Raw genomic sequence first — 22,198 nt, forward strand, 5'->3', positions numbered from 1 at the left:
AGAGGTGTTCCTCACACACATACTTGACCATGCCACTCCTTGCTTAAAACCCATCCCTGGATCCTCGCTGCCCTCAGATAATGTCCAAGCTCTTCAACTTGCCTTAAAAAAACAGCAGGATCCTCTCTTCTTACCAGCACCATCTTTCACTGAGTTGCCCCACCTGTCCCTGTCCCCAGGTGGTAACATTTCAGCTGCTCCAAATGCTTGGCATTCCCTGAATGTGCCAGACCATCCCAAACCTCTGGGCCTCCGCTCACACTACTTCTACCTCCTGGAGTATCGTTCTCCTGTATTCCTGAAAATCCCCTTCTAGATCCAGTTCAAGATCACCTCCTCCATGAAGCCTGTCCTGATCCTCTAGGAGGTCTGACCACTCAATGCCTTTGTCCTCCGGTGTACATTGTACAGATTTCTGCCAGAAAATGCAAATACAGTGATCAGAGCTTCCACTGCACAAATCCATTCATGTTACAATCTATGTGAAAAGTGCCCCCTGGACTTGTGCAGTGCACAACCTGTACTGCTACGTCTCTGGATGTTGTACTTATCTCTGGATGTGTATGTCTCCCACTAGAATTTGCGTCTCTGGAGACCAGTGGCTATGTCAGATTTGTCTCTGTTTCCTTAAAACCCAGTACAGGCCTGACACAGAACAAGAGCTTAGTGAGAGTTGAATGAATAAATGAGTGAATGAGTGAATGAGTGACTACACATGTTCAGCTTCTGCCCTCTAATGTCTCATCATCTACCACCCCATCTCCTGGCCTGATACAAAACCCAGTAAACACACTCCCAGACGTTTCAGCTTTGGGGCTATATTAAGTCTCATGGATATTTTATGAATGTGAAGGTCAAGTATAGCATTTTCTCTCTTGCTAGTCACCTAGGGCTGCACATGTGGCTCTCTTTAGACTCCAGGAGGGCAAACCAAGCCCAGGAAAGACCTTGGGCTGATTGGAGGGATCACTGCAGGATCACTTCTGTATCCTGTGAGATCCCCCTCATTCCCCCAGTGGGGCTGGAGTCCTGAGATCTCTTTCCTTGAAGGAGGAGCAGGCTGGGCCTTCTCAGGACCCCTCACTGCCTTCTAGACTTCACCAGATGACTCATGGCAGAATGAGGAAGGGCCTTCAGCCCCCAGAAGCATTTAAGGACTGCCTCCACCAAGTCCAGGCCACCATCATTGCTCACCTAGATGACAGCAGGACCTCCTAACTGCCGCACCCATTCTTCTCTCAGTGGAGGGAGCTCTATGAAATGCACATCAGATCACGTTCACTTTCCATCCCTCGTTTCTCCACTGCTCTTTCGACAAGATTCCAGTTCTGTCAGACCTACTCCCCAGACTCATACCATGGCCGCTCATACCTCCCTTGGGCTATACACTTCATCCACACTGAACTTCCTTCAGTTCCCCAAACACACCACACCCTCTCCTACTCCTGAAGCTGAAAGGATTCTCTCTCTCCTTCCCCTTCTACCTCCTCGTCATCCTTGGGTGTTGCTCCATTTCGGAAGCCCTGGTGCCCCCAAGGCTGGGATGGGCACCGTCTTGTACCATAACACTCATTGGTTCGAGGGTAACAGTTTTTTAATCAGTTACTGTTTGAACAGGTTATACATACATACTTGTTTAAAAATTCAAACAATATTAAAGAATGTGCAGTGAAAAGTAAATCTCTCCTCTCAATCTGTGGTCTCTTAGTTCTGCTCCCCAAAAACAAACAGCTTCTCATGTATCCTTCCGGAAATCCTCTGTGTTTGTAAGCACCTGTGTGTCCATTTCACCCCCTTTTAAATTTATTAATGATAGCACGCTAGATGCATTTTTTTTTGCCCTTCATTCCTACTTACTAATATATCTTAGAGAGCATCCCATATGCTTATTTTTTTTAGATTTCATTTAAATTCAAGTTAATTAACATATAGTGTATTAGTTTCAGTGGTAGAATTTAGTGATTCATCAGTTGCATGTAACACCCAGTGTCATATGCTTATTTTTTTTAATAGCTGCAGTGTTCCATCGTATGGGAAGACTAGAAGTGTTGCAGTGTAGGGGAAGACTAACTCATGCACAGCTGGGTTGCTTCCAGCTTTGTGCTGTTACCAGCTATGCTGCGATGAATGTCCTTGTACACGACTCTTGGCGTGCACATCCAGGTGCGACTACGGGATCACCTCCCAGGTGCGGGCCTTTCTGTGTTGGATCCAGATTGCCAGGCTGCCCTCCTGAGAGGCTGTTCGCACTGCAATTACCCGGTCATTTGTCGTTCTGCTCCCCTGTGATGGAACTGTGACCCTGGGATGGCAGAAGCTCTGTCTGTCCCCATCTGTCCCCAGCCCCCTGCCCAGGGCCTGGGTCGTAGGAGACCTCATCAATGTTGTTGACTGAATGGAGATAGGATGATGCTGATAAATTCCAAGTCTTGCTCGAGGGTACTCTAAAGGGACGAGATCAAGTTCCACAACCTGCCCCTTCCCACTTTTAAACATCTGCTCACTCCTTCAAGAGGGAGGAAGTGGCCATTTACTAAGCACCTAGTATCTACTTGGAATCATCACACTTCATCTGTCTATAGGACCCCATGGTGTCTGCACAGAGCCTGGAGCAAAGTCTGTAAATGGCTGTTGATGGATAATCTGATTTAATCCAACCCCCATTTACCGGGTGCTGGAAACAAAAGGATGAGCCAGGCTATGGGCACGTCCAGGCTAGCACTTAGGACAGGATGCGGGTGATGCTTACATCAGAAATCAGAGACCCCACAGGGGGCCTTGCACATCTGGGCAGCCTTCCTTGGTGGCACCAACCTTGATGTCACTCAGTGCCCTGGATCACCAACCACAGTCCTGACTTCCCTGGGCCCAGACTCCAGGTGTCTGGGGCTGGGACTCTGCTATGATGGTGCCCCAGCTCCCTAGGGATAAGACAAGCCTCTGGGGGGCAGAGAGCCCCATAGCCTCTTTATGGGATGGCAGGACAAGTGGAGGGGCAGGACAGGGGAATGAGACAGCCAGAGAGGGAGAGACATTTCAGTTTGAAACAGAGTGAATGAGATGGAAGGCCAGGGAGAGTGGTGGAGAGAAAGCAAGCAGGAGGGAGGGAGGATCAAGCAAGAGACGCCCAGAGGGAGGGTCAGACAGATTAACAGAGACAAGAGAAAGGGCTGGAGAGAGAGGCAGAGAGGGATGAGGGAGATCAGGAGGGATGCGAGGACGAAGGCAAACGAGAGACACACGGTAGGGGCAGGAGGTAGAGGAGGGGGACTGCTGCTAAGGGGAAAGGTGGGCAAATGGGGATAAGCCGTGGCACTCACTGCGGATCTCGGCTGTGGCGTACTTGGGGATCATGGAGTCGGTGGTGAGCTCGGGGTGCAGGATGCAGCCGTGCGTGTAGGCGTCCATGGGCAGTGCGTCCAGCAGCTCACGGTACTGCAGCACCCTCGCGTGCTGAGGGCTGCCCGCCTCAGGCATCAGGGCCACCACGTGCTCTGCGGGGCACAGCCGGGGCTGGGCTGGGGGTGGTGGGTCCCGCCCTGGCCCCCTACCCACCCTGATTTGGACAGGCCAGGCTCTGGTACGCACCCCTTGATCCCAGCATTCTGGAACCCTGAAATGTCGAGGCCCACAGGGACCAGCCTTTTCCCCAGGCTCCTGAGATACAATCTCCACCCAGCTGACAGGGTATCCTAGTGGTCCTGCCTGCCTACTCACCTCCCTAGAGTCCTGCCAACCTGTCTCCTGAAGGGCAGCCCCTCACCACTCCAGGCTTGTTGCCTGATGGGGGTCTAGGCCCTGTGTTGCCAGGCTTCAAGAGAAGCCAGAAATCTGGATGCTTAGAACTAAACTTTCTTTGATTTTTAATTGTTGGCAACTAATTCATATTCTTTCTACACAGTACAGGTCTGGGCCCTGACCCCTCTCAGCTAGGTCTGCAGCATCTGCCATAGGCAATGGGCTTTTGAACCTGAAGCAGGCTGGAAGGAGGGAGGGAGACAGACATAGGGTCCTGTAGGATTCTGGGGTTTCTGGTCCCTGCTCACATCTGCAATGTTCTAGGGTTCCTGGGCCCATGTCTATGGGGTGCCCAGGGGGCCCATGGCGCTGACTATGCTTCTAGGGATTCAGGGGGCTGGGCCCTGCCCGTGCCCTGGCATTGCTGGAAGATCTGGGCCCTGTCTGTGGTGACACACAGGTGACACCCTGTGGAGGGCCTGGCTCCTGCTCCCGCCTGGGGGCTCTGAGGACCTGTGGCCATGCCTCTGACTGCCGAGCTCCTGGGAAAGGAGGCTGCAGCCCCAGTATTCCTAGGGGCGTGTCTGGCTCGCTAGCCTTTCCCTGAAGTACTGGGGAGAGGGTTTGTGGCGTCCCAAGGATCATGGCCATGCCTGTAGCTCTGTGATTCCTGGGTGGCATCTGAGCCCTGTTTGCAGCGCCATCGTTCCCTTTGGGGAAGACTGGGCCATGGCCACAGCCCCAGTGGGCTTCTTCAGGCTGCCCAAGGTTTTGGGAACCTGTCTGAGCCTGTGGGGTCCCTGGGGTCTGTGGCTGAGGCCCTGGTGGGTATGGCAGCCGTACCTCCTGTGAAGGTTCGCTCCACATAGTCGATGATCTGGTCGTAGTCGCTGATTATATTGTCCTGATGGATGATGACGGGCACCTCCTCGCCCAGGTTGAGCCGCATGAACCAGGGCTCCTTGTGCTCGCTCTGCGGCAGGCTCACGTCCCGCTCCTCACACGCCAGGCCCTTCTCGGCAATCACCAGCCGCACCTGCAGGCACCAGGGCCAGAGTGGGGAAGGTGGGAAGAAGCGGGGGTGGGGGGGGCACTCTGCCCGGAGGGACGGGGCATGCAGGAGGGAGGTCAGAGGTCACACACAGGAAGTGACATTGCTTCCAGCTCATTCTTGGGCTCCTGGTGGGCAGGGGTGGGGGGTGGAATCTCCCAGGGGCCTGGAGCCTCTTGGTGGGAGGAACACAGCCCTACCCTACTCTGGGGTAAAGGGGCAGTGCTCCCTGGTGGTGATGGGACTGGGTTTCACAGATGGACATACCTGGGATAGGATTCCTGGCTCTGCTGTGTGTGTTTGGGCAGATTCCTTAAACTTTCTGAGCCTCAGTGTCCTTATTTGCAAAATGGAAGTGTTAATAGTACCACCCCAGTGTCTGGTACATGGATGGCACGCCATTCATGATTTCATTATCATGATTAGATGCTCAGCCCGGCCTCCAGGGGTAGATGTGACTGGGAAATTCATAGAAATTCTTATCAACATAATCAATAGCTTAATTTCTCAAACTATCCAGGAAACAAAACAAGGTGCAAAATAATTTGCCAACATCAGTTGTCTTTTATGGCCCCACACTTTCCCATCTGGCTGTTGGATGTTCACAATAGCCTCCCAGAAGAGGGTAGAAAGGAACTATCCCCCCTGCTTTTCTTGATCAGAAAACTACAGCCCAGAGAGGGCAAGTAACTTACCCAAAGTCACACAGCAAGGTAGCAACAGACCTGAAACTGGAAGCAACAGGTCCTGACTCCCAGCCCAGTGTTCTCTGCCCTGCGGTCACCTTCAGAGAATCCTGGACCTGTCCCTTCTTAGTTTTTCCCTATGTCTCTAAGGGGTACCAAACATTTGAGCTGGTAGAAGCTAATGGAGACCCTTGAAGCTGGGGCCTGTTCCTCACCCAGCCCAACATTTCTGAGCTAGAAGACAATTAGAGATCACCTGGTCCAACTGCCCCCTGCCTGTGGACTGAGACTCAGAAAGAAGATGACTTGTATAAGGTCTCCCAGCAAAAAAAATGGCAAGTGACTCCACTCCTCCCCACTAATGGCTCCAGTTCAGGGGAAAGGGAGGGCATCTCTGAGGCCAGCAAAAGTGGTTCTCCTGGAATGTCAATGTCTGGGTATCCCCAGACATTGGGGGTGACACCCAGACTGGGTGTCCCTGGCCTCCCTCCCAGGTGCCAGGAGTTAAGCACTCAGAAGGGCAGCACGGTATCATGGTCAGACCTTGGACTGGGGCCCAGCCTGTCAGTTCAAATCCCAGCTCTAGCACCTACTTGCTGGGTGACTATGCTTTACATCTGTGTGTCTCTGTTTCCTCACCTGTCAAATGAGAGTCCCACTAGCAATTCCCGCAGAGGGCTGCTGTGGGGATGAGACACTTTAGTCCCTGCGGAACAGCGCCTGGCACACTGTAGGCATTACGTGTCTTAGCCACTTGTATGAGATCAGGTTTTGGAAGCAGACAGATCTGGACTTGAAGCCTGGCTCTGTTGCTTATTTGCTTTGTGACCTTGGACAAGTCACTTGACTTCTCTGATTCTAGGTTCTATGAAATGAGGAATGTAATCCACTCTTTCAAGCACGGCATGAGGTTGAGATGGGAGGACGTGGATGAAGTCCCAGCCCAGGAGGTTAATACATGGGTTCTACCATCACTATCTCACACTCATACACACACACATGTGCGCGCACGCGCGCGCGCACACACACACACACACACACACACACACACACACACACACACTACCCCACGCCCGTGGCTGATGTCCTAGAGCAGTACTTCATGCTGCACCCTCACCACTAACATGAACACCCCTTTCTTGGTGGGGAGGGAGAGGCAATGAGCCCCTGAACCCCCAACCCTCATTCACAGATTCATTTGTTCTATTAGCCAAAAGCAGGCCCTGCTGATGGGGCTGGGAGGTCCTCACCCTGGCTCTGCCACAGCAATGTTATGTGACCTTAGAGCTATCACGCCCCTCTCTGAGTCTCCTTTTAATCATGAGTAGAATGAGGGCTGGTCTCCGTGTTCAAGGCACGCCCCGCCGCCCTGCTGCAAGCTGACACTACATTCGGACCACGCCGGAGACAGTGGGAGGGAACTGTGGGTTCTGTCTAAGAGAGGGGGAGGAAATGTGCCAGAGAGCGAGCACCGGGGGAGGCATCTGTTTGGTCTGGGGATGTGAGAGTATGAGTGCATGAGCCTGAATGTGAGTGGCAACTGCATAAACGAGTGTGTGTGTGTGTGTGTGTGCGCGCGCACGTGCGTGCCTGCATATGTGTGCATGAGTGGGGGTGTGTATGGATGAGTGCGTGTGCATATGCGTGCATGAGTGGGGGTGTGTATGGATGAGTGTCTGAGTAACTGCATTATCGTGTGAGGGCATGTGCATTAGTGTGGCTATGAGTGTGCACAGGCACATGTGTGTGTCCTTGCGTGTATGTATAGGTGAGTGTGCATGAGAAAGAGAGGATGCGCTTGTGTGTATTTGAACTCCTGGGTGGTGCCAGTGCCCTGGAGAAGCCCCAGAGCAGTCAGGGCTGGAGTTTGGCTGGAGCCCAACTGCCCAGTCCCTTCCTCCTGCCCATCCTGGCATCCTCCACCCTCGGCGATCAGGCTCCGCCCAGCCATCCAGCCTCTGGGCCACGCTGGGATGGCTGAATGGATGAAAACGGAAACCAAACCCCTGCCAAACCAAAACCTGCCCTTGGCAGGTTCAGACATTTGGCCTTGCCTCCTGGTTGGGCACCTGCCCCCAGGGACCACTCCCAGGCCCTGTCCTGGGACTCTAGTGAGGGCGCCACGTGGGGCGAGTGCCTGGGGAGGGGACTCTCTTTAGGGATGTAACAGTTTTGCTTGGAGCTGCTTCAGGGTCATGCTGGCAGGCAGCCAAGGAGACTTTCTCCTTTAGCTGAGCTGCAGGCCAGATCCATGTGCCATCCTGCAGGGGAGGGGAGTGTGGGAGGAAGCCAGGCCCAGAGGAAGGGCATGCAGTCACTGAGGCCATCTGCCATCTCTGCATCCCGGACACTGGACCAGAGTTAGGTGGTCACCACTCAGAGTGACCAGACATCAACCACCCCTGGGCAGACTATCTTCCCCGTGGGTGCATGGAATTAGCTCACTGGTGCTTCAGTCATAGTTGGGCACTGCCCCTCCTCACCCAGGCCCTTGTTTATGAGGCAACGGCAAGGTGCTGGGTTGGCATCTCTGCCCAACCATTGCTGCTGTGTGACTTTGTAAAAGACACTTAGAGTCTCTGAACCTCAGTGTATTTATCTCAAATACTTTTTTTTTTTAAATTAATCAAGGTGAGGGAGTGGCCCACACAGGGATCTGAGGAAAAGAGTTCCAGGCAGAGGGAATGCCAGTACAAAAGCTCTGAGGCAGGGGCATGTCTGGCATATCTGAAACACAGCGAGGAGGCCAGTGTGGCTGGAATGGGGGGACAGGGAGATGAGAAGAGAGGAGGTCATGCACAGCCTTGTAATCAAGACTCCCAGATTCAGGGGTCCATGAATCAATCCAGGGACTCCTTGAACTAGGATGGGAAAATTACATGTTTATTTTTAGTAATCTCATACTGACAGCATTTTCTGCAATTATGAGTGTAGGCGACAAAGCATGGTAGTGTTAGCAGTGCCTGAAATATTGTCACCACAAGAAATCACTTTCATCACTCCACATTTCTACAGTTACACTCATCGTGACTTTGACATTACAGTGATCGGTCCTGCCACTAGGTCGGGTTATAACGGGTTAATACAGAAACTTATATAAAGAATTTGTTTTAAAAATATGTCAATAGCTGTACTTTTATTGGCTTTCCCTTCTAGTAATGCTATATATTTTACTTTATTCCATTAAAAGCATTATTGTGAGAAAGATCCACAGGGTTGCCCCTGTTGATGAGTGGTCCATGACCAGGCATGGTTAGGATCCTGCAGTAGAGCCTAGGGTGATTAGGAGGATCTGGCTCTTTCCCAGAAGGACCTGGTGAGCCACTCAGGCTTCTGAGAAGAGCCGTGAGATCTGTAGCTGTCACCCCCGAGCTTCTGGGGGTGGGGTGAGGTAAATGCGCAAGTGCAGCAAGGATGGGGCTGGGGGCCAGTACCCAAGAGCTTGAAAGGCAAGGCCGGGGTGGGAGGCAGGGATCACCCTCCACCTCTTGCTTCCTCCTGCCATGTCCGAGAGGGGCCCCTGGAAGACCTGCTCAGTCTTGGGTGTCGGGACAGTCTTCTGACAGGACCCAGGTCTGGACCTCTGACTGCTGGGGGCAGAAGGTTGGGCCAGGTTCTCCCCACAGGTACATCTAAGACAACGGCAGACCCTGAGAGGATGGGGTCAGGGAACCTTGAATGGGCTTGTTGCAAGAAGCCAAGGATGGCTCTCAGAGACTCACCTTGGTAGAAATAACAAGAATAGCTAACTCTCATATAGCACTTTTTCTGTGCCAGGCACTGCTTTAAGACATTTACATGAGGTAGGTACTAGTATCAGGCTCCTTTTACAAAAGAGGAAATAGGCACAGAGACAGCACTAAGTTGCTCAAAGCCACACAGCTAATGAAGAACAATCGTGGTTTTTTAAAAAACTGGCTGGTGTGAAGACAGAAGGATGCTCAAAGAGCTGGGGACACACAGAGACAGCACGGTTCTTCCTGCCTGGGGAGGGAGGGATGCAGGTTGTATCAAACATCAAGTCCATTTTCATGTTGAAAAGCTGAGGATCGAAGAGAGTCAGGACCTACCTGAGGTCACAAGGTAGTGAGTGGGAATGCCAGCAGTCAGAATGTCTGCATATTTGCCCCTCCCTGTCTCACCCCTCTGTCCACCTCCCCAGCCAGGGAGAAGGAGGCTGGGGGCAGGAATAGCCTCAGAAACAAGCTAACATCTACACTTTGCATTTAGAACCTCCTCTGCGCCCTGGGGCCCCAGGTGATCACTTATGATGGTGCCTGAAAGTTCACTGTTAGCACGCGATCTTGAAGGCATTGTGCTAAGTGTGTGGCCATGCATGTTATCATTCAATCCTCACAGCCCTCTGAGGTAGGTATCATTCCTCCTGCACAGAGGAGGAAACGGAGACTTGCAGAAGTGAAGACACGTGCCCGAAGTCACACAGTGGGAAGTGGCACAGTCAGGCTTTGATCTCCTGTCTGGTAAATGTTAAGTGTGCTTACTGGGCACTTTTATAAGCCAGGCGCTGCTCTAGGTGATTTAATGGATACACTTGCTGAATCCTCACAATGGCCCTATCCCGGAGGTGCTGGTATTATTCTCAAATTACAGACGTGATGTCTGAGACATGAGAGGCTAAGCAACCTGCCCAGAACTACCCAGCCAGTCAGTGGCAGAGTTAAGATTGAACCCTGGGCAGTCTGGCCTCAGAGTCTGGGCTCTGGACCCCCCTCACTGTCCTGCTGCCCTCTGGCTTTGGGATAGTCCCCGGATGTCCCATGAAGCCACCACTACCACTCTTGGGGGTAGGCTATTTTCTGCTATTCATGCACCATTAAGGACAGGATTCTCAGATGCTCTACAAAGGGGAAATGCTCCCTGGATGCAGGCAGGGCAGGGCCCTTCAGGACTGAAAAGAAGGAAACTCACCTGCTAAATTCCTACTATGTGCCAAACACTTAACATATATCCATAACCCCTTAATCCCTCAGGAATTCTGCAGGGTCGGATGCAAAAGTCCCTTTTGCCAGATGAGGATATTGAGGCACAGAGAGGTTAAGTGACTTGTCCAAGGTCACACAGCCAGTAAGCACTTAAGATGAGAATGGAACCCAAGACCATCTGACTGCAGAGCCCATGCCCTTTCCACCAGGCTACACTGCCCCTAGAACCCATCTTCCTCAGTCAAGAGGAAGGTCCTGAAAGGGGAGGCAGGAGGATACTGAGGCTGGCCTGTTCACAAATGGGGTTACAGTGGGTAGTCCTGTTCATGAATAGGGACCACCTCAGCCCTGAGGGCAGACTGAATAGGATATATTCCAGGGGCAAAGGGAAGAGCAGGAAGCTCCCTTGGGGAATGGTAATGGGAGGTACCATCCTTCTGCCCCCTGTCCAGTCCCAGCCACTGAGGCCTGGCTCCTGAGGTTCTGGGTGGGAAGGTATTCTGAAATCTGGAGGTCAGTCTGATTCATCTTCAAACCGCCAGCAACTTGCGTAGAGCCTGGCATGCAGTAGGTGCTCAGCATGCACGTGTAGAATTTATGGATGAGTCCCGTGGCCCTAGCTAACCCGACCCCTCCTTCCCCTAGCACTTTAGTGATATCATTACACCTATAATTATCAGAGACTTGACCCTGTGCCAGGCACTGTTATCAGCACTTTTTGTGTGTCACCTTATTTCACCCTCAAAATAACCATCTGAGAAAGGTACTGCCATTAGCTCCATTTTACAGATTATAAAACTGAGGCTTTGGAGATGCAAGGTGACCTGTCCAAAGCTTTACAGTGAATTATTGGGGAAGATGGCTCTTTTACTGGGGACTGTCTAGCTTCAGAGTCTATACTCTAAACTGGAGCTACTCAAAGGAGGATCAGCTTTATCAGCATCACTGGTAGCTACTGCTGCAGACCTGCTGAATCAGAATATCTGGAGTGGGACCCAGCAGTCTGTGTTTTAACCAGGATCATACAGCGATTCTAATGTATGCTCAAGTTTGGGTAGTGCCATCTAGAACACTAAGTTATACCGCCTCTTTGACAACCCTCTCAGCAGCTCTGAGAAGAGGTGGGAATTAGAAGAAGTAGCTATTACTATTACTATTACTATTACTATTACTATTACTACTATCATCATCTCATTTTCCAGATGATGAACTGAGCCTGGACCAAGACTCAAACCCAAATCTTTTGGTTCCAAGGCCTTTTCTCTTTATGGAATCTGTTTCTCCATCTGAAAAATGAGTGAATGGAACAAAAGGATCTTCCAGGAAGAAGAGGAGTCCCAGGGTCTGTCAATGGACGCCACTTAGAGATCAGCCGCACTTGCTGTTGGGCCCTGGCCATGGTGCTGAATTCATGCCCCACTGACGGACAGCCACCCAGGGTAGGAGATTGCGCCCCTAGAGGTGCCGCTGTCTTACAGCGCAGTGTCTGGCCCTCACCCCCAGGAAGCGGGACCCCGAAAACTCAGCACCAGGTTGGATTCCTAATTGCCCCCCAGCTCGTCTGGGTCTGAGAAGGGGCGGAGGGGCCGTCTGTGTCTTTAAGAGCAAAACATCGATTTTTAGGGGCCGAACCGAGCTGGTCTAAGGAGATGGGTTAACTCCTTCCTTCTCAGCTCAAGATAAACGTGGATGCTGGAGAGGACTAGGTACAGATCCTCCAAGCCCCAGCCAGAGGAAGGCTCTCAGCTAGGCAGGAGCTGTGACCCGGGGGGGGGGGGGCTGTAGTATCCAGGACAGCAGCGTGGGGGGAGGCCCACCACCGACTACTGGGGCTGGAGGCTGGATCCCAGGAAGCGCTCCTCCTCCCTCCCCGCAGCAGCCGCCCCCTCCAACAGGCCGCCTTCCCAGCAGTGCCCATTCCCTTCCCCTTGCCTTTGTCTGTCTTCTCAGCCCTCCAACAGACCAGGTCTTTCTGGGAGGGAAAGAGGCATAATGGATGTTCCCAGAATTGGGGACGGTGCTCCTGGGGCCCAAGACAGGGCCAGTCACCTCCCGGGAGAGCAGCCCGGCATCCTCCACCCTCCGGCCCCGAAACCCCACATTCCACCCTCCAGCCTCTCACCGGGGTCCTCAGCCCCCTTCAGCCCCCTGGATCCCCTCCCCCAAGCCTCCTAGCCACTGGGTGCATTCTGCTCCCTCGCTCCTTCGGGCTCTACCTTCTGCGAGCTGAAGGACTGGGTCCAGTGGTACAGAACCAGGCTCTCCTTGGGCCAATGGGCGGGGCTGGCCGCCTCGGGCGCGACGGGAGCCTCCACCGGCTTGGCTGCATCGCTCTCCAGCGCTGAGATGGGCCACCAGCTGCAGTTGGTGGGGGTCAGGTTGTTGGGGGTCGCCATGACAGCCGGGAATCGGAGGGAGGAAAGAAGGAGGCTCCGCGGCGGCGGCGGCTCTCTATCGCCCAGCATCACATGGCCTCGCGGAGCCTGCCCCTCTGCTTCGCTCCCTCCCTCCCCTCTCCGTGAATGTCATTACTCGCTGGGTGAGTGGGGGAGGGGCGTGGGGGATCCCAGGAGCTCCTTGGCACGCCCCTGGCCCCTGCCAGAGAAACCATCAGTCCTCTCGGTCTGGCACCATGGAAGGGTTCGAGGAGCCACAGGGGGGTGGGCCATGCCCCGCAAATAGCTCATATCTGGCCAGTCATCTGCCAAGACCACCACTGTTAACGCATTTTGACTCTCTATCTTCCAAGAAGCAAATACCTCTTAGGACAACTGGTGTTACAGAGACCAATTCCTTTTATAAATCAGTGTCTGGAAATAGCCTGTCTCTCTTAGGGGCTGTCATTTTCTAGCATTTCTCCTGAAGGACCTCTAAGGGCAGAAGGGAGAAAACTATGTGAAGTCCGGAGCAAATGCTTACACAGCACTTGCCCTGTGCCCCAGCTTTACAGCCATCAACTCATTGAGCCCTCACAATAATCCTATAAGCCTCATTTTACAGAGCAGGAAAGTGAGGCACAGAGAAGTTAAGTGACCTTGGCCAAGGTCCCCTAGCTAGTAAGTGGTGGGGTCGAAATTCGAACCTATCCTGCCTGGCTCCAGAGTCTATGCTCTTAGTGATAAGGTCATGATACCATGATGATGATAAAGACAACAGCACAGCAAGCATTTATCAACCCAAGCACTTTATACGCATCATCTCATTCATCTGCATGATAATCATTTTTACTAGAGGAGGAAAATGAGGCTCAAAGATGTCAAGTCATTGGTCCAAGGTCACATCTCTACCCCGGAGACTGAGGCACAAGGCGGAGCCCAAGAAAGCCTGTAATGCGCTGCTGTCACCTAGTTTATCCTAAATATTCATGGCAGTTTTACATAAAGTTCCTTAATATACCCTTGCTTCCCTTGCTATAAATGTTGTTTTAATTTACTTACCATTGAGCAAATAGATGCACCAGGAAGATAAGCTTCTGAATTTGCCCTCCCCCCCCCCCCCCCCCCCGTGATGCTATCAAGAACTCCTGAGCACAGGAGTTCACCCTTTTAGACTGCTAAGTCTGGCTCTTGAGGAATCAGTGTCCTTCCTTCTACCAGATAGCAAAAGTTCTGTGGCCCATGGGCTTCCCTTTTTGCTTTGGCTGCCAGGAAGCTTGGAGCTACACTTTCTGCTAAGTACCAGTTGCCACATTAGCCTCCCTGGTTCAGCAAATTCTTTGTCACTCTTCCATGAAATTCTTTTTTAATGATTTTACTCACTTGAGAGAGAAAGAGAGCGAGTGAGAGAGAGCAAGTGAACACTGAGTGGAGGGGGAGGGGCGAAGGGAGAGGGAGAAGCAGACTCCCCACTGAGCAGGGAGCCTGATTGGGTGGGGGTGGGGGAGTGCTGGGTCCTAGGATCCCAAGATCCCAACGTGAGCTGAAGGCAGATACTTAACCGACTGAGCCACTCAGTCACTCCTCCATGAATTTGTATTCCTTCTTTTTCCTCAAAGTGTCTTGTTGTTCATGATTTGATTTTATGAAGCAGAATATGATGTGTCTTGATGGAAAATTCAAATGTCTGAATTCAGGGAAGTAAGACCTTAGAAATTTGATCAGGCTGGAAAATCTGGTCCCTGTAGAGGCTGCTTTTAGGCCATGGAAATTTGAGCAAGGCAAAAGGACCTACAGTGACCACCTAGCTGATGCAAACTGGCTTTTAAGAGACCCAACTCGAAATAGCCATCAGCCCTAACTGACCAGTTACAACCAAGCACAGTTTCTAAGATTACCAAAAACAAAAACAAAAACAAAACAGTACAGTTCCATATGTCCCCATACTCCCTTACTCCACCCTATAACTACAGCTCTTCACCACTGTCTCCTGGCAGACCATCTCTCCTTTGCGGTCCTGCTGCTGCTCCCTTGCAGTGTATTCAATAAACTTCTATCACTTTTGTTCTGCCTTGGGTGACTCTTTCAACCCTGGCGCTGCCAGCCCCCACCCAACTGGGATGCCCCACAGTCCCTATTCTGTGTCTTCGACCTCAATGCATCCAGGGAGCCCTTGTCACAGCAGTTGCACTCAAGTGTATAGTCATTCCCTCCACAAATATGAATTGTGCACCCACTGCATGCTAGGCACTTCAATGGCATCAAAATACGGTGGCACATAAGACAGACATTGGCCTGCTCTTTGCATTTTTCGCTTACTGATATGTCTGGGAAAGAGCCTCCTATCAACATAGGTCTAGCCCACGGTTTGTAACAGTCTACATTGTATGGCTGCACTGTAATAAATTTAACTCCTATTAACAGATATATATGCTGTTTCTAATTTTTTGTTATAAAAACAACACTGCAGCAAAAATCCTTATTCCTACAGATTTGCACACAAGTTTGAGTATAGTTTGTACGATAGCTTCCTAGCAGTGGAGTCGCTAGATTGAAGACTATGTCTCTACCCAAGTTCCCCCCATGAGGCTGCTGCAGCTTACGCCCCCACCACTAACCATCTCCAAAAGGGCCCATTTCCCCGCACCCTTGCCAACTCAGCATCTTTTTAAACATTTGGGTTTTTTTCTTTTTGAATTTCTGGGTGAAAAATGGTACACTGTGGTTTTTATTTGCTTCTCTCTTTTGAGTTTTTATGATAAAGAAATTTTCAAACACACGACACGCAAACAAATTAGCTCAATGAACACCCATGTATCCGTCACTTAAATACAATCATTGGTTAGAACTTGCCATGTTTGTTTAATTTGGGAAGGAGGATTTGAAGTATTTTGAAACAAATTATAGGCATCATGATATTTCATTCATGAAATACTTCAGTATTAGATGCTTTTTTTTTTTTTAAGATTTTATTTATTTATTCATTCGACAGAGATAGAGACAGCCAGCGAGAGAGGGAACACAAGCAGGGGGAGTGGGAGAGGAAGAAGCAGGCTCATAGCAGAAGAGCCTGATGTGGGGCTCGATCCCACAACGCCGGGATCACGCCCTGAGCCGAAGGCAGACGCTTAACCGCTGTGCCACCCAGGCGCCCCAGTATTAGATACTTTCTATCTAATGTAAGTCATTTTCTTGCATAAACAACACACTTTTCACATTTAAAAAATTAATAAGGCCCTGATATCTAGTTCATGTTCCCATTTCCTCTGTTGTACCAGAAATGTCTGCATAGTGAGTCTGAACCAGGATCCACACAAGGACCATGCCATGAATTCTGTCATTACCTTTCAAGTCTCTTTTATGGAGAATGGTTCTCATTCCTTTATATATTTTTTCCCCACCATGTTAACTCACGGAGTTGTCCTGTACAATGTTCTGCTTGGTCACTGTCACGCCTTTTAACTTGTATTCTCCTCTGTGTTTCTTATAAACTAGTACTTAGGTCTAAAGGATAGACTAGGTTCAGTCGAAGCATCTGGGGCACAAGAATTTAACTAATCCTTCATGGGTGGAGCCCTGTGCTTCATTTTGCCTCCAGTCCAGAGATCCACAATGTCTTGGGGTCCCACTATTAATGATGCCATGTTTGATTTGAGGTGCTGACCACCACTCTCCATGTTAAATGTCCATTTTTCCTCTTCCCACCAGGACCTTATGGGTATCCGGTTTCTCATCCACTGATGGTCCTTGCCAGGACCAATTATCAGGGGCTGTAAAACCATTTTCTAATTTTGCCGTTTCATGTGCATTTATCAGCTAGCATTCTTTGAGTTTCATCTTTTCAACCGTCTCGAATCCATTTTAATTTCTTTCCCAGCGAATGGTCTGTATTTCCTTGTTGCCCTGGGCAGCAGAGCTGGCTATGGGATCCAGGTCTACCTGACCCCCAGATACACCTGAGCTCTTTTCTCCACACACCACTGCCTCCACAGATAGCAGAGGCCGAACGGGCCACGGCCATGGGTGGGCTGCGGTGGGGGTGGAGGACATCCTTCAAGCCTGGAAGGATCACTCGGGAGATTTTGTTTCCAAGTTTGGGGCAGGATGAATGGTTCTCCTGGGAATTAGAAGTTGCCCGAAGAAATTCGCTGTGAAAAATCCTAACAGTGAATGCATCTAATGTCTACATTCACCACCTGAGGGCCTGTGGGCTCAGGAAGCTACAGGGGCCCCAGAAATGCCATAAGGGTGTGGTGGGGAGCATGGTGGATCAGGAGAGCATGTGTGCCACCTAACGTACAGCCGGCTGCTCCTTGTCCCGGTCAGTCACTCCCGGAGTGGACTGCAAGCTTGGCTGCCAGTTATTCCAGGTTTTCAAGAACCTGGAGATCCAGATGTTCACGTGAAATCTCTCATTTTAAGATGTGTTAAGAAAAAAAAAACTGGCTGGCACAGAAATAACAAAACATACTTGTGGGTTGGATCTAAGCCCTCACATTGTCACTTTGCAGCCTCTGCAGGAGATAATTTTTGCCGCAATCCTAGGGGCAGTATGTTAGTTAACATAGCACTAGCTACTGTAAGAGAGAAACCACAGTGGCTTTACACAGAAGTTTATTTTTCATTCACATAAAGTCCAATTAGCAGTAGGTGGGGGCAAGGGCAGGGAGTTCTCTGTCAACCTTCCCATGTGGCTTCCAAGATCACCCAGGCATTGCGATCCAGTGGGCACACAGTGAAGAGAGCAGAGGACCTTGTGGGAGGTTTTAATGGGTAGCAGCCCTCCTTAGTTATGCCCGTGTTCCACCCGTCAGAACTCAGTCCTGTGGCCACCTCACCAAAATGCAAAGGAGAGCTGGGAAATGTAGTTTCTGACCTGTGGCGGCCAGTTTCCAACAAGAACCGTCCTCTAGACTAGCTATGCAGACTTCTGGGGCATTTATCCATCTCTGCCCCACGCAATTACCGTCCTCTCCATTTTACAGATGAAGAAATGAATCTGAGAGGTTAAGTGACCTTTGACGTCTCGTAGCAGGAACATTGTCTTTGCTGACTTCAATCCAGGGACATTTCCTCTCTCTCTGTGTTTCCCAACCTTGCCATTTCCTAAGAATCACCCATGGCACTTGTTAAACATACAAGTCCCAGAATGTCCGGGGGAGAGTGTGGTAACCTGTATTTTCGTCAAGAATCCCAGATGATTCTTCTCTCAGATTCTGCACCAGGGGCCGCACCCCAGAATCATCGGGGGAGCTTTGTGAAATGCTGATCCCTTGGCCCTAGCCCCTAGAAATTCTGATTCAGTGGGTCTTCAGGGAGGGGCCCTGACACTGACATTTTATAATACTCCCGGGTGACTGTGATGTGCCACCAGGGCTGGGAACCTCTGCTCCCACACCAAATTAGGCTGGTAAGTTTTTCAAACTAAAGCAGCAAGAGGAAGAGAGAAAGAGAGAGAGAGAGACAGAGAGAGATGAGTGAGAGTCAGCATTTTAAAAACTCTTCAACTAATTCTAATGTGCAGCCTAGGTTGAGACCTTCTCAATAAATGGACCAGAAGACTGAATCAGTAGGTTTGGGGTAAGCCAAACTTTCGGTATTTTTAAAGCTCCTCCAGGGTATTACAATACCACTGCCCTAGGGCTCTGCTACTCAAAGTATCCTCTGAAGTATCAGCACATCTCTGGGAGCTTGTAAGCAGAATCTCGGGTTCTACCCTAGACCTGCAGAATTAAAATTCCCAGGAGATAAACATGCTCTAGGCACACAGGCTGTTTTTTGGAGGACAGCAGATTAGGTCCTCCAATGAGGGCTGGCTCATCTTCTCTCCATCCCCATCCACCCTCCCGAAGCTTGCAGGAGGTTTTCTAGTGTCACTAGCATAATCTGTCCTTAAAGGTCTGGGCCTTGCTGCCCCCGTGCCGTGGCCATCTGTTCATGAATACTTCGTTTGGTCTGGGCATGCGCATGGTCTGATGAATCAACAGGGGACTTGAAGGCCCTTTCTGCCAGGGAAGGACATCACAGATGCTGGGTACTGTCTTGGGGGCAGACCATGGGATTGGTTGCTTCACCTGAAGATCTAAAGCTCTTTAGATCTGCAGTTTGGAAAAGAAAGCAGACTTGTTTTGTGAGGTTCTGGGACCAATCAGAGGAAGCTATAGGGAGGGAGGTTGAGTTCAATATAGGGAAAAGTTTCCAAAAAGCAGGGGCAGAATCAAAGGTTGTAAGCTTCCTGTTCCCCGAAGAGGACAAGCAAAAGTTGAATGGCCTTCATGCAGGGGCACTCAGAGGCACCGTCTGGATTGGATGTGAGCAGGAAGGAGTACTCCCCTCAAGGCTGAGACCTGCAGGCCCTCAGAGGCTGGGAGGCGGGGTCGAGGAGCAGAGCTCGGGAGGGAGATGATTCAGGGTTCTAATGCACCAATCACGTGTGAAGGCAGTTTGCTTAAACACAAATGACTGTGTGTGTGTGAAATAATTTCCGTGTTGGTCTCCAATAGTTTGAAAGCCGTGAGGTCAGTGGCTGGGCTGCCTGCGGAGTCCACAGCATCTGGTACAGATACAACAGCAACTGTCCAGTAAATATGTGTTAACTTAAATGCAAACGGCTGACGGTGAGCATTGATCTATTTGGCTCTCACTGGTAATTTTTGTACTCTGTGGGGCAATTTGGCATCCTTTTGTGCCCTTTAAAGCATCTTTGTCAGGTGTTCAAATTGTCCCTTTTCCTGCTTGCTTTCTCATTAAGTGCTAATTCTTTTTCATCCAGCTTGTATCTGCATGGCACTCTTTGTAATGGAAAAACAACTCATATATCCTAAATGGCCCAGGAAGGGGAGGGTGTTATTAAATCACTCAGGGGCTCTCCTCTGCAAAGCCCAACCACCAATCCAAGAACATTGTACCTGGGAGCATCCCAACCAGAGGCCAACAGCATGGTCTCCAGGTGACTGTTCTCTATGAACTACTTTGTGCTTGACTCTATCTTGTGGTTTGTTTTTTTTCCCCCTCTGTTCTGAACATCTATTACTTTTGAATAAGAAAAACTAACCAGCAGGAACTGGACTGGTTTTAAACTCTATTTTAGATCTCTTATTTTAGCCAGCTTTATCTAGTTGGCAGTGTTATCATTTGAGAAAACTGCACACGGAAAAACAGAGTGAATGCTTCCAATAACCACTTAACAAGAAAGCTGAGATCCAGAGAAATAAAATGATTTATCTGTCCCAGGATACATGAGGCAAGAGCAGAACTCAGGCCCTGACTTGCAGGTGGGTGATCTTTCTTTTTTTAAAAGATTTTATTTGAGAGAGAGAGAGAGAGAGAGAGAGAGAGAGAGAGAGAGAGAGGCAGGGGGAGGGGCAGAGGGAGAAGCAAGCTCCCTGCTCACTCAGGGCTCGATCCTAGGACCCTGGGATTATGACCTCAGCCAAAGGCCGACACAAACGCAGACGCTTAATGACTGAGCCATCCAGGGGCCCCTGAGTGTTCTCTCTTATATATCACTCCCTGCCCTTCCTGCTGTGAACCAGTTTTCTCTAAGTCAGCAATGCAGGGCTGTCTCAGGTATTCATGGCCTCACAGGTTGGATATTTCATTTTACTGACAGGATCTGAGTAGATTCCAGAGTGGAGACAGCCATCAGACCAGGCAGCCTCCACATGTCTTTGCTTACTGGGAAACCACAACAGGCTGCAGATCAAATGCACAGAACTTCTGGCAGAAGCCTGTCCCTGGCACCAGGGCCACTTTGAAAGTCTGCTATTGGGTGATCTGCAAAAGTTACAGGCAAGTCTGTGCCATTTCTGCCACGTGGGACATTTTCTTGGGAGTATCCAGGATTGCTGAGAAGTTCTCCATGGACGCTTCCTCCAGTCCAGCTCTGGCTTCTCTGAGCCAAGTGAAAGGTGTAGAGCGCTTCTCCAGGAGACCTGGCCATGCCGAGCAGGGCTTAGGCCTGGGCTCTACTCCTTTTCCATTTGATAGGACCCGGCAGAGGGAATGTGAAAGCAATCAAGCTGTGCCAGAACCTACGCCAGCAGCTTCAGGCTCTGCAGAAGCACCAGGGGCTTGGCTCAGCTGAGACAGGCTGGAAAATTCACAGGGTGAATGGATCTCACGTTTCACAGCTGAGAAATGAGCATAAGGATTTTTTTACTGTATTTTTTTTTCTGGCATCTGGGCAGATGAGTCCATGGTGGTTGTTCTGGGTGTCCTAAGGTCAGCTTCATTGTGGGGCTCTGGTATGTGATAAAGAGTATTTCTGGGCTAAGATGATTCTTGGAGGTGGTTCCCGGGTTGGGATGTCCACTGGGAGAAGGTGCTTTGGAAGTGCAGTAGAGAAATTCTGAAGGCCAGAGGATGAGACTTGTACCTAAAGCACTGACAGGTTCTTAAGGCTCACCCTGAGGAATTCTTTCTACACCTTATAAGGGAAAGACAAACAGGCACTTACGTGACGAAATCTTAAGAACAAATTGCATAGTAATAATCAAAGAGGTGTTGATTAAAAAAAAAAATCTTCAGGGGCTTTTCAAGAAAATTATAAAAATAATATACATTAATCATAACAAATTCAAATAACACATAATGTAAGAAGCGAATATAACTCCATTCTCCTGAAGAGGTACAAAATAAAATAAGGTATCATTTTTCACACTACCAGATAGGCAAGCTTAAAAAAATGGTCATCTCCAGCACTGGCAAGAGTGTAGGCCAGGGTTTTTTAACCTTAGCAGTACGGACACAATTCTTTGTGGTGGGGGCTCCCCTGTTTACTGTAGGGTGCTTAGCTGCATCCCTGGCCTCTACCCCCTAGATGCCAGGAGCATCTCCAGCACTACCTCCCAGGCTGTGACAACCAAGAATGTCTCCAAGCATTGTCAAATGTCCCCGGGAGTGGGGGGTTGGGGTGCAAAATGACCCCCTGCTAAGAGCCATTGCAGGCAAATGGACACCCCAAACACCACTGGTGGGAGTAGAATCTGGCAGTTTAACATACTTATCAGATAATAAAATTTGTGTCACAGAGTTCCTGAGTTGCTCAGTCAGTAAGCATCTGACTTTGGCTCAGGTCATGATCTCAGGGTCCTGGGTTCAGGCCCCAGAAACTGCTCAGCAGGGAGTCTGCTTCTCCCTCTCCCTCTGACCCTCCCCCCCTCCTGCTCATTCTCTCTCTCTCCTCTCAAATAAATAAATAAGTCTTTAAAAAAATTTTGTGTCACAAGGAACTTCACTTCAAAATACATTTACAGGAGTACAAAGCACTTTGTATCCTTTGTTCAAGCACTAAGGATAATAATGCATAATGGCACTAGTGGTTAAAGTAGCACTATTGGTAATATTTTAACTGGTAATGATATAAATAGCATTGATAGGTAATTGGTTAAATATCTATCTATC

General features: G+C 50.1%; 1 protein-coding gene across 9 annotated transcripts in view; it reads right to left on the reverse strand.

The window, feature by feature from the left end:
- The window catches only part of GDAP1L1 (ganglioside induced differentiation associated protein 1 like 1), a 47,074-nt gene that overhangs the window by 13,725 nt on the left and 11,151 nt on the right, over positions 1-22,198 (reverse strand). For 6 of the 9 annotated variants that reach the window (XM_087853564.1, XM_087853562.1, XM_087853563.1 and 3 more), the window contains 2 exons: positions 4,582-4,774; positions 3,321-3,494 (listed from right to left, as the gene is read on the reverse strand). In XM_087853564.1, the coding sequence (XP_087709690.1) occupies positions 3,321-3,494; positions 4,582-4,687 (280 nt within the window). In that variant the 5' untranslated portion in view covers positions 4,688-4,774. Of the gene's footprint in view, positions 1-3,320; positions 3,495-4,581; positions 4,775-12,634; positions 12,879-15,369; positions 21,222-22,198 lie in introns of those variants that run through there. The other 3 variants (XM_045804668.2, XR_015720905.1, XR_006780858.2) reach the window with 3 other exon arrangements.

Source organism: Ursus americanus, chromosome 22 (assembly GCF_024610735.1).
Source record: "Ursus americanus isolate L20-20 chromosome 22, mUrsAme1.1.p, whole genome shotgun sequence".
NCBI classification, from domain to species: domain Eukaryota; kingdom Metazoa; phylum Chordata; class Mammalia; order Carnivora; family Ursidae; genus Ursus; species Ursus americanus.